At 46.8% G+C, this 14833-nt stretch overlaps 1 protein-coding gene across 10 annotated transcripts in view; it reads left to right on the top strand.

Moving 5' to 3' along the window:
* The window catches only part of LOC119394082 (glutamate-gated chloride channel), a 340243-nt gene that overhangs the window by 217162 nt on the left and 108248 nt on the right, over nucleotides 1-14833 (top strand). For all 10 annotated transcript variants that reach the window (XM_049415628.1, XM_049415623.1, XM_049415630.1 and 7 more), the window contains one exon: nucleotides 13247-13371. In XM_049415628.1, coding sequence (XP_049271585.1) covers nucleotides 13286-13371 — 86 coding nt within the window. In that variant the 5' untranslated portion in view covers nucleotides 13247-13285. The remainder of the gene's footprint in view (nucleotides 1-13246; nucleotides 13372-14833) is intronic.

Here is a 14833-nt window from a genome sequence, read left to right as displayed (position 1 = left end):
TTTCGTGTTCTAAGGCACTTCTTTGCGGGTGGACGTAAGAAAACTTATGAATGTATCGTTCTAGACAAATTGTCTCTCACTACATGGTACGGCACAAAAGGACAGTGTCCTCACCAGTAAACAAAACAAGATAAAATCCTTAACGATAAATTACGAAGCATTGACATGAGCATGCGGGAAGTCACCGCGGATATTATGTCGCGACTGCCTCGATGCATGGATGGAAAGAAGTTTCCGTACCATACTCGCAGAAAACTCGAGGCGGCTATGCAGCTAAAGCGACGGGGCTGGAGCTGCCACATGTGTCCCAGTGCACTTAGCTAGTTCGGAAAGCCTCGATTTCGCTTTAAGTTTCTGTTTTCGTGGTGCAAGGTGCTCGGCTTCTCTAAAAAATTCATACGGGGTCACGACGGAAGATATTGAAGCGTGCTGTAATCTCTTGATCAGATATGTAGATCCTCTGTGATTTTACTTTCGCGAACATCTAAACGGTGAGTCTCGTTGTGACTACCGCGTAGAGGTCCGGTAATGTGCTTGGTATGCGTTGAGCTTCTCGCTGAAGCATGTGTCGCTGTTCGAGACCGGTAAGCTAGTGCCATCTCGTAGGGATTACGGTGAATGCTCATGTTTCCGACTACATGACGCAGCAAATTCTCAGTAAAGCCCCGTGTAAAACACAATCCTGTTAAAAGTGCTTCCAAATACTATCCAACGTAGACATTCGAGTGCACATTTTCCAGCATTGTCCAATAGCAACCGTTTCAACTTGGAGCTTTTTATTCGGTGACGCTGTAACACTCGCGGTGGGGATCCGTGCATTTGACTGCATAACCTCACAAACTAGTCCCCGAGTCTGGTCTGTCTTTATTCTTTCAAGGCAGACTACCGAATATGTCCTTAAAGTTTATGGTGAGCGCGTAATAAACTTTTTTTTTAAAGAGAAGAAGGAGATTCCATCTAAGGGTCTGTCTTTGTCAAACTTGGGAAAAAAACAGCGCAAAATTGAGAGAGGACACAAGACGAAGAAGGCATCCTGTCTCAATTTTGCGCTGTTTTTTCCCAAGTTTAACCATGAACCAACTAGCCCAAGCCTCGACCATTGTAAGCTGTCTTTGTCAGGCCCACCCATATTAATCCAACAGCTCATGAAGCCACGAAAAGCATAGCGGAACTCATTTGCGGTTTTTAGTTGATGTATAAAATTAGGAGATAAAGGTAAGTCAAAGTAGACAATAAGAACAAGTTGCCGTCGGTAGCAGTCGAACCCAAGACCTCCCAATTCACGCAAGTCCTGTTTTCATTCTGATGAAGTCACGATTCACAGCAATGTTGTGGCCGGAGGACTCGTCAATCTGCCGATCGGTAGCTCCTTTCTGTATTTATTAAGATGTACTCAGTAGCTCAGTTGATTTCATTTGGTAGTTTTCTAGTAATAGAGCATAGTCCTCACCCGGCTGCTGATCCAAAGGTAGCGGGTTCGATCCCAGCCGCGGCGGTTGCGTCTCGGCGGAGGCGAAATGCTAGACGCCTGTGTATTTTGCGATGGTAGTGCACGTTAAGGAACACAAGACGGTCGAAATTTCCGAATCTCTAGATTACAGCGTGCCTCATAATCATATCGTGGTTTTGGCACGTAAGACCCCTGGCTAATATTATTATGAGCATACCCTTCGCGTCAGTGTCGCAGAAATCACAGAAACGTTTGCACGTATTGCACGACAAAGCGAAGGCCAAAATATTCCGCAATCATCAACATCAACATTAAAATCTGTTTTCATTTTTACAAGGTAGTGGCCTCTCCCAAATTCTACTAGAGACTCGTTATTCCAAGCAATGCTAGCTTAAAAATTTATTGGTTTTATCACTCCATCTAAAACTCTGCCATCTTCAAGTACGTTTCCCTCTCCTCGGCACATATTTTTCTATTTCTCTTATAAATCACTGCTGATATGTTGCGTGCTACGTAGTAATATAGTTCTTTTTACATTGTTTTCGACGTCTTTGTGCCTCAAAACAATAATATGAAAGGTATAAGAGAGAATAAAAACAGTGCATATGGGTAAGTTACTGTATGTGCATCAAAGAAATAAAGGTCTGTAACATTACTTACTCAAGCGTTTGCTATCGCCTCCGTTCGAATGCAAAAAACAAAAAGTCTGGGTGATAGCTACTTTTCACTAAACGTACGCCCTTTTAAGCCTCCTAGCCGACAGCTTTACTACCGACACCTCAGCAGTCGAGAAGATAGTAACGGCTCTGTTCTACAAGGCCTTGCGCTGCGCGTTTTGCAAAGACCCGAATCTCATCACCGTCTTGAATATTTCCCGAGATGAACTGAACTTAAAACAACGTTTGACACGCAGACCTCACTGGCTTTTGCATAGGGAGACGCCACAATGCTGTTTTCCTGTGAAGGGAGGCACATCTTCCAACGCCCATCACACCTCGAGCTATTCCTCTACAGTGCCATGCTTTTACGGTTGTAGTACACTGTCTCCAGTGAGTTCTTTTTATCCTATCTCATTCTCTGTCAACCGAGCACTCAGTTCTGATTGAGCTGGCTTCATTTTCTATAGCCTCATCACTCTCCTCTTCTTTTTTTTTCTGTTTTTCTACGTTTTTTTACGACGGGTTTGTGCAATGTGGTTGTCTGTTGTTTCTTCGCGCTTTCACGCTCGCCTCTTAGAGTCCTCCATCACTCCCAGCCTGTTCAGCCCGCGTCGACCGGGAGCCATCAGGTGACGAGCACCTTGAAAAAGGGTCGTACACGGGAGAGAAAAAAGAGGCGCCAGCGAGAACAACACTGCCATATCAAACGCACAAGCGGCGGTGGCATCGCGCGATCTTTTCCCGAAAGCAATCGCATCATTCCCACCTCCTTTTTCCACCTCCTCCCCGCTACTTCGTGGTGCGCCTCTTCTCCTCCCGCGAGAATAGCGGGTAACTGTGTTTTCCCGAGCGGCGTGCGTCCCGTCGTTCTCTTGCCCTCCGCGAGATACTTGGCGCGCCACTCGCGCCCAACGTTGCTCCAAACATCGTCGGTTCGCTCTGGCCGACAGAAACGGCACCGGCGTCGTCGACGGAGATGGCGTCTTCCATCTCCATAATCGATATCCGGCCCGGTCTCCTTCCACCCCCCCCCCCTCCGGTCACGCCCGTGATAACCTCCCCTCCGGCCTCTTACACTCGCGTCTCGCGACGACCCGGTTCCCCTCCTCGAATGCACGACACCACCCGACGAGCGGCCCCCCTGCTCTTGGGACGCAATGCAGATGGTATAGACGCGGCTGGATGACTGCCTGCCACAGGCATTAGGAGAGACCGCGGCCGATCGAGACATTCGTTGTGATGCTCCCAGTGAGGAGACGACGTAAACTTGGCTGCGGGCGAGGAAAAAAACAGAGAGCGAAAGGGAGCGAGAAATGGAGTTTTAACGAAACAGAAAATTTCTGTTCCCCTGAAAATTTAATACACTGGAAAACTGGGGCCTATGAATATATGGCAGGGAGAGAGTGAGAGAGAGAATACAAGGTAAGTGTGGAAGAGGGACCAAGTGGCTTAACAGACCAGCTGGTTACTCTGCAGTGACGGGTGGGGTAAGGGCATTAAAGACGAGGAGCAATAAATAAAGAAAGCAAATCTCTCCACTCATCATAGTCCTCCAATCAGTTGCGTAGCTTGCCAAGATTTAAACCTGTGCCTGTTGGTATAGCATAACTGCAGATAGATAGCGCAACAATTTGACGGGACACGCAGGAAAGATCCACACACAAAAGAGCGCGCACGCAACAGAGTGTGCTCTGTTGTGAGTTAATCTTTCCGGTGTATCCCGTGGAATCCTTGCGCTATCTCTATACAGTTGTGTCGCTTTCAAAAACACACCAGCGCTTCCAGAACTGTTAGGGCCAACGTTGGCTGGAACCAGGGTCCAGGAACTCACACTTGCGTAGAGCGACGGTTGTCAATCCCCTCGAGCACGACGCTGAGAAAAGGTTAGATGAAACTAGAAAAGTTTGGGGAGTTTCGGGTTCATGTTAGAACTTCAGCGCAGACTATAAAGAGCAAGAATAAAATACGGTAGATGTTACGCTCTTGTAACACAAGAAGGAGAAAGGCTTGCTGCACTTATGTAAGACGAGATGAGTCGCAATGAGTAGTACTTATGCTTGGTATTAGGTGCTCCCTTTGAATGTCTTATGCGCGACCGTTTTCGCGTTGTACATGTCTTTAGTCTTCCACTCGTCGAGCTCGTCGCTGTGTTCTACTTCTCGTTTCCACAATTCGGGATCGCCTTGTCTTCCGCATCAAGCTCGTACAGACGCAGAAGTACGAGCAGCGACACTCGCTTCTTCCGCAGTGGCATATTTGCGCGGCCGTACGCGCGAGCCGCAATAGCGAGCACGTTCCATCGCTCGCCTCTTCGCTGCCGACTAGCGCCACTGGCAACAGCGAACGCCGCAGCAACTGTGCCTAGTTTGACGTAAGTGTGCAGTGCGCGCGCACCCGCTCTTGTGCGCAACAACACCTGCTACTCTGCAGAATAAAGCTGAGAGGATGCGCCGGCTGCGCGCGCATACATATTTTTTACTGGCTAACAGTTGTTTCTGCACGCATCCACTGACAGATGTTTTTCGCTACGGTGCGTTTTGCGTCATGGTCACCGGCTCTCCGCGGGAACCTGCAAGAGCTTTCGCCTTAAAATAAAGGCATGGTTATGTCGTGAATGCGAGATAAATGCATTAGCATTGCTAGGTCATTACCTGCGATTAAAGGTAAATCCCTAAATGATAGCTTTTTAATAGCCTTGATAGCTAACAGTGCTGGTATTGTGCCAGTATATGCGATGTTCTTTACAGAAGTGTTTTTCCACTTTTTTCCCAATGCGGCACTTTTGCAGCGTTTGTATCATTGAACCTTCTTTAGCTGCCAACTAAACTATCGATATGTGAACTATCGAAGAGACTACGTGTGGCAGCGGATCTAGAACTCTGCCGTTTGCGTGGTCAGTATGTTCTTTTTTGTTCTTTATTATCTGTACTCTATCCATCCCTCTTTCCCAAACGTAAAATAACAAACGGGATGCCAGGCTTGCTTTCTCTCCTATATTATGTGCGTGCTTGCGTGTGTATGTTGTAGGGAGGAGGAAGTATAAACCATTGAAGATTGAACTTTGTAGAATCTGTGGAAGGCGGGCATACAAACAATGAAAGATACGATATCTCGTACAACAGAAATCTCTTTTAGCAGTTCCCTTGGGAAGTACATAAGAGTGAAAGCTGGCTTCAAGGAATACATTTCGCATTAAAGATAAAGAAGAGAGAGTGGCGGCTGGAGCCGCCTTGATGCTTTCCAGCGCAGTCCTTTGTGTTTAACAATCCTATCAATCTGCTCCGTACATATCGGTCCACATTTTTTTCCACCTCTTGTACGAGCTTATTATTCTTTTTTTTTTTTTGGGTGCTCTCCGCCTGCCTTGTTTCTTAAAGTTTCGAACTTGAGGCGCGCCATCTGCGCTCAGCGATGGAAGAAAAGAAAGATAATGAAAAAAAATAGAGGGCAAGGAGTGAAAGAGTGAGAAATGGGGAGGAGGGGGAGGGGTATGTGCAACAGGGGAGGTTCTGGCAAAAAAGCCCTGCTTTCCCATTTCTACGGCTATTTCTCGGTGGTGGCAGCGGCTGCGCACACTCAACGTCAATATTTTCTTTTGCGTATCCCTTTCTTTTATTTCTTTATCGCCCGTGTATGACTCTTCGCATGCTTTTACAGCCTGAAAGAATGGGCCTTCAGCATCTCCCCAAACCCGCTCTCTCCTCCTTCTGATTGGTCGCTTCTGTTGCCCCCCCCTTTTTTTTTGCTATTTTACACGCGATAGTTTCGGACTCTCGGCTCCGCCGCGCACTAAAGTTTCCCTGCACAGCGCTGCAGCCCGGTGCAGGCAGCAACCGATGCTGTTTAAGCCTGCTTAGGTATAACGCGAACATAAAGAAAAAAGAAGAGAAAAAACAGACAAATTTCGTAAGAAGAGGCGGAGGGAGCCAGGCGAGAGGTCCGTATTGATTTTGTATCTGCACCCCTTTTTCAGCCATTCCTTGCTCCCAGCTTTCGTCTTCAAAACGTATCTTTCGTCCGTTAGTCGACATTCTTTTTTCTATTTCTCACCTCTCTCTGTACCACTTATGCAGACCTTGGAGGAGAAAGCCGCAATGATGCTGTCCCAATATCCGCCACCTCCTTTCCATCCAAACCTTTGCCTCCACTTCTCACCTACTGCGAACATTGTTTCGTCCTTAGCTTCTTTTTCTCTTCTTGTTCGGCCGCGAACACTCGCTGTAATGAGATGCGATGGGCCCCACACTTCCAACGGCAGAAGTAGAAAAGAAGGCAAAAAAATATTTACGCCATTGCCGCAGAACTCTGTCCTTTCTTCCCGTGGCCGACGCTCATCGAACCAACCTATCTCAGTCGCGAGTTGCTTGCCAAACCGGGGAAAACAACGATGGCACCCAGCGATCGACGCTTCACTGAGTCTGCAGTCTTGCCGCGTTTGGGGGGAGGGGGGGGAGGGCTCGCACAAGCATCAGCAGCAGTAGCAGCCGCGCCGCTGCGGTCTCGTTCTCTGCCGCAAGGGTGATTTCTTTCTTTATTCCTTTCCGCGTCGTTTCTTGCTCTTTCCAGAAGCGAAGTGCCGGCATCAGCGTCACTTGCAATAGTGGGCATAAACGCCGCGCAACTGCTTCACGAGCAATGTTAGAGAACAACTGCCTGCTTGCATCATCTAGTACGCGATGATGTTCGCAACAGTTCGTTGGCGAACGACTCGCTTGCCGAATATTTCAACGCTAACGATACACACTTGGCACGAAGTCTGGTGAAGCCTGTTTCTTTCAAGGAATGGCGGTCGCGTGAAGGGCAACAAATTTCGTTTTCGAAAACGCCACGGCGCCTCGGTGTATACTTTTTACCAGCATTGTAGGGGAGGGGGGGTGAGGAAGAGATTGATCTTTGTTAACGTATCTTATGTTGGTTTGCAATGCAGCGAATGGCAGCTGCCGCGCTGACCCGTTTGTATAAACGGAGCTTGTTTCTGACTTCCAGCGCAGCTCAATTCCTGGAGTGTACACACACAAAATACAGATGTGGCTTCGGATTTCAAAGCGGCTTTTTCGGTTTCACTGTTTGTTGAAGTTGTATGGTTGCGTCTAACGAAAAACCAAGCCTTTGTGTTTCCCTTCTCCTTGTCCACTGTATTCTTTTCTATTACAGCGAAAGCTGTTATGAGATCATTTCACCGGCCGTTTTTGGCGCCGTAGTTGTCCGCCGCCGCCGCCGCCGCCGCCGGTGTCCGTAACCAGTATCGCTCGAAATAAGAAAAAATGATATAAAAAAAATTCCAGGATGGAACGAGGTTCGAACCTGAGCCCTCTGCGTGGGAGCCCAGTCTTCAACCTCTGAGCCATGCCGGTGCTTGAAACAGCTTTGCAAAAAGGTCCCATACAGGCTTCATGTCGGGAAGGAACCACACTAGCATATGCAATATAGCGTGGTAGAAGAGTAACATAAGAACCAATCATCGCACACCGCGAATTCTGTAACCAGGCGTCACACAATGCGAATTGCACAACGAGTAGGTTGTTGAATGCTTCCAACCCATTACAAAGGGCTCTGCCATAATTCTTCATCGTCATCAGGCACAGCATCAATAAAGTGCGCATAATGTGTTACATGCTTTTAGCGGGTACCAACGCTCTCCGTAGAATGACGAAAAACGGCACAGTGCCTGCTGCCCTACTTATCAAAATTACAATGATTTATAGCGTAGTGGGTTCCTCGCAAGTGCACTTGTATTGGTTACCAAGGAAGCCCATAAGCGCATGATCCATTTTCTTGGGGTCTCAGTAAAATTACAATGATTTGTAGCATAGTGGGTTCCTCGCAAGTGCACTTGTATTGGTTGCCAAGGAAGCCCATAAGCGCATGATCCATTTCCTAAGGGTCTCAGTAAAGTTCTTCACCCTCCCCCCCCCCCCCCCCCCTCCCCACCCCCGTCTCTCTCCCACGTCAACGTATGTTATACAGAATGACGGGAGAGGGAAATAGCGACTGGGCGTCACCCAATGCAAATTACATATAACTGGTGGGCCGTTTAAAGCTTCCAACCCATTACAAAGAGCTGAGCCATAATTCTTCATCGTCATTAGCCGTCGCGTCAACAAAGTGCACATAATGCCTTACAGACGTGTAGCTGGTGCCTCGCTTCTCCGCAGAATGACGAATAATGGCTTAGTAGGTGCTTCCCAACTTCACAAAAATGGTGATTATGGCGTAGTGGGTACCTTTCTAGTGTGCTTGTATTGTAGCCCCAAGAGAGCTTACAACGGGCTCTAGAAACGCCGCTCTTCCAGCTTTCGCTGTGACTGTGCTGCGGTTTCAGCGCAGGCCTGGCGTTTTTTTATTTCTCGCTCCTTTTTTCCGCTCATGCCCTGTCCCCGATGTAGAGCGTAGCAAACCGGAATGTTAACTGCGTTAACCTGCCAACGTTTCATCACTTGTTTTATCTCTCTTGTGACTTGCGGTGTGATTTCCTTGATTAATCACCTACTCCTTATATCAAAAATACCCCGGCGATACGCTGCGACAAATGAGGGCCCCGGATATATGAGAGATGATAAGTATCATATAACACAAATTTAGAACCAGAGCGCATACTGCCAAGCAAAAAAAGAGAGAAAAATAGAACGTGATCATACGTAATCTACAATCACCCCGATAAAGGTCACGTTCCTGGGCACTAGCTCCATTTCCCGCAAGATCGCGAACTCGTAAGCGGTTGCGTACAAAGCGAGCAACAGTGGACAAAGGGGGGTATGGGGCAAAGCCGTTATAAGCGAAGAAATATGAAGAGAGATTTAGAATGACTCCGTGAAGCTCAGCAAAGACTCGACGTTTCTTCTAAGTAATCCGAGGAGGCTTGGGTCAAACAAACGATGCAGACTGCTGCGCTTAGAGTTTCCAGTCCCGACAACAGCCGCATGCGGGTTTGCATGAACCAACAGCACGTCCGCATACTTGTCCGCGCCGCCTCTAAAACCCGGCGTCGGTTCAGAGCGCACCGAAGTCGCTGCTTCTCCGCGCCGTCGTCACCTCTTAGCTGCGGTCCCTTGAAACAACGGAAGACGATCCCCGGCTCCGTTTGCAGCCATAAGAGAAGAAAAAAGCGATGAAGAAATCGTGTTGCTCTGACCCCCGAGAGCATTTTGAGGCTTGTGAACAGGCTATCTATATTCAACAGGGACTCCCCCCGCGCGTCGTGGAGTTGTAATAAGCGACCGCCTCGCACCTCGAGCGCCGCCCTTTTCGTGGTTCCATGTTTTTTGCGCCTAAGCCCTCCCCGACATATCGCGGGAACCTTGTACCGACTTTCCACTTTCTCGCTCGCTGTCTCTCGCTCGACTCGCCCGCCGCCTTCTCGCATTTTCCCGCATTTTCTCGAGCGTAGGTCGGTTGCTTTTCTTTGAAACATTACGCCCGAAAGTCGTGCTTAGATTCGAAAATGTTGCACGGCCGCAAGCGCCAGGCCCTTACGGCAGCAGAAAGATTAGTGCCACGATTAAAGGGATACTAAAGGCAAATAACGAGCAAGTTTAGACTGATAAATTGTAACCTGAAATCTCTACAGTCGTTACTTTCACTATCACAGGTTTATCAGTCAGAAAGATAAAGCAATGTCAAAGCTTCTTTTTGAAATTTCGGGCTGAAATGTCCGCTTATGTACAGACGGGTCCACTGTTAAAGGGAACACTCGCGTGCAGGGCATGTCCGAATTTCGCTCTCTTGCAAAAGCGTAGTCGCTTAGATTTGCACAACAGAACTGATGCTTGACAGTTCTGACTCCCTTTGACAGACTAGTGCCGTGCACAAAGAATCATTCCACATCCACTTGCCGTTAGGGGGCCAATAACATGAAAAGTGCTAATCTGAGTGTTCGCTTTAACAGTGGACCGGACTGTACGTCATCGTGACGTCACGAATATCAAAGTGGCGTTTTCTTTTTTTTCTTTTTTTTCTTTTTTTTGCCACATTGGTCAATGAAATTTTCTGAAACTTGGTACGTTAATTCTCTGGCCCCTTTAGAAGACAGTGTACTTCAAGGCCTAATAGACGCCGTAAAAATCTATGACGTCTCGGAGATTGGTACGGGAACTTCAAGGTGGCGTCGCCGGCCACATTTTCTTTTTGCGCTATTTCTTGCTTACGCAGCTTCTTCTCGCGGCAAGCTTGGTCATGTTGGTACTGTGAACGAGTACTTTAATTACACGAGAAAAATCGCTGTTCTCTTTATCGTCCCTTTAATGACACTGTACTGGCCGCACGGCGAAGACGAACTACGCAAGTGAAGCTGGAGTGTCGCTGCGATAAAGAGTACGGAGGTGACGTGTTTCGGAGCCATTTCGGTCACCTGTTTACTTCTGAGTTATTTACAGGCGACTATACGTCGCTAGTTCGCATAGGTGAACAGGGTCTCACCGGCAGGAAAAAAAAAGAAACTCCGACTGCTATGAAAATACGAGCATCGCGAAAGTGGAACACATGGACGGCGGCGTGTGTAGACACGAACTCAGGGTAGCTTATATGCGAATACACGCGGTGTCTCTCCGAGAGCCTCTGTTCGGGCGCGCGCTTGAAGGAGCAGGCATTTATGAAGACGGCACCAACAACGCGGGTGTAGTGAAGAGATGATTCCTTTCTAAGCGACCAACGAAATGGGACCGCATATTGTAACGCAGCCGCAGAGAAAGTCACTTTCTTTTTTAATACTGAAATGGGGGCATTCTAGTCTTTGCAGTTCGCGGAATTGTCTCTCCCAAATGCGTTGATTAACATGGGGCTCTTGCAATGTGATACTTTACCCCTTCGAGCGCACGAATAACTATTTTTTTTTTACTCGCGTAGTCTCGTTCTCAGGTCTTTTAGTGTAGGCATGCACCCCGCTTCAGAAAATTAAAAGCACTCGGAAGAGAACCTTTCTTTAATACCTCGACAGCGCGCGCAATCAGATGCCCTCTTTTCTTAAATGAAATCCTCAATTAAAGGATTCGTTTCTATTACCGGGAGTCTGAAGCTGTACGAGGTTACAGGCAATGATGGCAGGTGGATAACTTTTCTTTCACTTTTTTTTTCAAGAAACTCGACTTATTCAAGAGAACGCTAGACACATTTTGCAATATTGAAATACATTTCCCTTTAAGAAAAGCATGACGCTCGTATTCAAGGTTTTAGCGGAGAGTTTGAATCTCTGTGAAACGGTGGTATAGCAATTATAAAACCTGTCTTGTGTTCGAAGAACCACAAAACTGATGAGATTTTCAAATTTCGCTGTGTGTCCCTGTCAAATTCGAATGGGTCCGTTTTTGCTACTCTTTCTTGTGTATAAAAGATTATGTCTTATACTGTGTGTAGCGTGGCACACGCAGCCGTCATTTTAATTAATTATAATGTGGGAAACGAAATTACCTCGTTTTTAATGAAGTATTGCTGTGCGCTCCTGCAGGCGCGTATTTTTTCTTCTAAGGAACCGCACTGCTGTACAAATACATCCATGGCAGGCCGACATTAATTTTTCCGGGATACGTCCGCAAATAATACAGGTGGCACCTGTTTTTTTTTCTTTTTTTTTCCTTTGAGACAGACGTACACCTTTTATAACGTTTGAAGTTGGAGATATATTTCTTCGGAAAACTGCCAACCGTAAGGTGTTAAAGCCAAACTGATGTTCTTCATCGCTATACTGAAAATCAAGATTGACCGTGGAATCATAATTTTGTGTTAGACGTTTGAGCGGGCTCCGGTTAAAATATTGGCACGTGGCGTGAGGCTTTTCGGAGCTCAAGTTCCAGACAGTAGGAAAGCTTTGAATGCCAGAAACAGCAACACAAAGATAACAAAAGGAAGGAATCAATCGCTTGGCTTATGCGAGAGGCTAGTTGTGGACTACAAAATTTGTTGCCTGATTCTATGGAGATACAAGGCCATGTGGCGAAAAAATGTCCATTTCTTGAGCACGTCATGACGAGCTCAGCAGGCGGGCCAGCTAAAAATTGGAGTTGTTTAAATAGTGAAGTTTACAAATATAATGCTAATATACAAGAGAAACGGTTACATGCAAAAGTATCCATTTGATTATTGAATAATTTCTCAATTGTAAACAGAGTGATGTGTGCATCATAGATGCTCTACCGAAGAGCTTGTCGCTAGCGCAATGTGAACACAGTGGTCTAAATTGTTATCACCAATTCACAGACTGCCTAAAAGCGAGGGAAATAATTGACTGACTGAAAGTTGTTATACTGAATTTCGTGGCTTGCTCGCCTTTGCTAAATGACTGGTATTGCACTAAATCCTAAACGAGGCTGTATTTAAGTCCGCTCTTTCGAAACAGCTGCTGCTTATGTTCCCGCGACACTCCCTTGAGCGCTTCCGTTGCTAGAAATAAAAAAGCATATTTTGACATTGTTGCATTGTGAATTCTCCATTTACATTAAGAACAAGCGACAAATATTATTCAATTAATATTTATCTCATTGAGCGCTACAAATCTCTCTCGAAAGGGGGAGATTTCTTACTTTTTGCACATACATACATACATACATACATACATACATACATACATACATACATACATACATACATACATACATACATACATACATACATACATACATACATACATACATACATACATACATACATACATACATACATACATACATACATACATACATACATACATACATACATACATACATACATACATGTCCGCCGTGGGGGTGAAGTGGTTACAGTGCCCGTCTGCTGACCCGATGGTCGCGGGTTCGATCCCGGCCGCGGCGGTTGCATTTCGATGGTGGCGTAATGGTAGAGGCTCCTATACTGTGCAATGTCAGAGCACATTAAAGAACCGCAGGCGGACAAAATTATGCAGGGCTCTCCAGTCCGGCGTGCCTCATAATCATATCGTGGTTTTGGCATGTGAAACCCGATATTATTAATATTGTTATTATTGGACAGCTTGGGAATAATATAATATTTGCCAGATATTTTGTTTACGGAAGAAACCTGACGCCATCGGTGGGTTCATTCCGCAGTGTACGATGTGTGCCGCTATTGATCTTTGCAGGCCATGTCTAATCTTGTTAACGTCTCTTTCTCTCTCCCTCTCTCCTGCTGCCATCCCCGTTCCTTCTCGCAGGAATGAGCGAACACCGCTGACCGAGACTCGCCCGTCACCATGAGCGTACATTCATGGCGCTTTTGTGTCCCACTAGTGGCTCTAGCGTTTTTCTTGTTGATTCTTCTGTCGTGTCCATCGGCATGGTGAGTACCACGCCTCTTCGTCCTCTTCTTTTTCAAAGTGTGTAACATAGGCGGGCCTCGCGTAACGCGGGGCCCATAAGCTGTTTTGCGGTGAACTGGAGGCGCCAGTCACGTTGAAGCGCTCCGGCAACCCCGAGCTACGGCTCGGGTCCAAAGTGCAGATTACACCGATGTCACACGGCCACTTTTGATCGCAGTCAACAAGAATCCGAATCGGTTATCTTTATCGCGATCAAGACAAAGGTCACTGCTACACGGTCGAAACTAATCCGTACCGAGCTTGGCGCAGACGTCAGTCAAATTGCTATCTGCAGCTCCGGCGATCGCGATCGTCTAGATACCGATCGGGCTTGATCGCGATTAAAGGTGACCCCGTAGCAGCACCTGACATAGATCGGTCCTAATCCGGATCGGTACTGATCGCGATCGAAATTGCCCGTGTGACACCGGTAAAATACTCGCGGACAACTTTTCTTGGCAATGAAGCGAAGGCTATACAGAGCCAAACTGCTCGAGTGCTACTGCTTATGAATGTAGTCCCACTATTGCGTCCGCGTTTTCTACGTGAGAATTAAAACAAAATTCCTTCATTTTCGACATGAATCTACTTGAAACAGGAGGCAGCACACATGAGTGAGATATTTGTAGCTGCTTAAGTTTATACCTTATCATCGCGCGTTTATGCACGCGTGTGAAAGTCGCGCCTGTTACGTGTACCCCAAACTCTAATCGGCGTCTGCGTCCTCAGGTGAGCGTCGGTCTCATTCTGGCTCTTCCGTCTACTCGCCTAAAAAAATCTTGCGACAAAATTTGCCCACAAATGGTCGTCTAAAGAGACAGATCAAATGCTACGCAACGCTTATGCCGCGCAGCGATCACTTTCCGCAGCTCTACGAAACACGCGCCAAACCGGACTACTTGGCGTAGGAGTACGTGCTCTGAAGCTCCGCCCCCCTGTATCTTTGCCTTCATTACCAAGAAAAGTTGTCCGCGAGTATAGGAGAAGTCCCCTCCCTCTAAAGAGCGCTAATGAGGCTTCGATTGTGTCACCTATCTGAATTCACGCTTTTTCGTAACGTATTGGTTCTATGGTACAGTTGCAAATTTTGAATGGAGGACTGCAGTAGGCACAGGGTTTGATTTTCAGGTCAAGGTTTGAAGACAGTCAGAATAAGCGAGGTGTGGTTCATATATTTGTTCTGTAAATAGATTAGATTGCCACCATCAAAAGCTCCGAAACTGGCCTGCCGCCGTACTGCAGAGGCATCATTCATGGTAGTACAGATGCTCGAAAAAAAAACAAAGAATATGCAAAAAGGCGAAGCAAACAGGACGAACGCTCGTACTGACTTCTTTATTTTTTTACAGCGTCGTTTTTTTTTCTTGCGTTTCACTACCATCATTAAATCATGCAAGCTCGCCAAATCTTCAGTTCTTTAAAATCTTACCATTATTATCTTGT

Source organism: Rhipicephalus sanguineus, chromosome 5 (genome assembly GCF_013339695.2).
Source record: "Rhipicephalus sanguineus isolate Rsan-2018 chromosome 5, BIME_Rsan_1.4, whole genome shotgun sequence".
NCBI lineage: Eukaryota > Metazoa > Arthropoda > Arachnida > Ixodida > Ixodidae > Rhipicephalus > Rhipicephalus sanguineus.
This window is presented reverse-complemented; position numbering and strand designations above follow the sequence as displayed.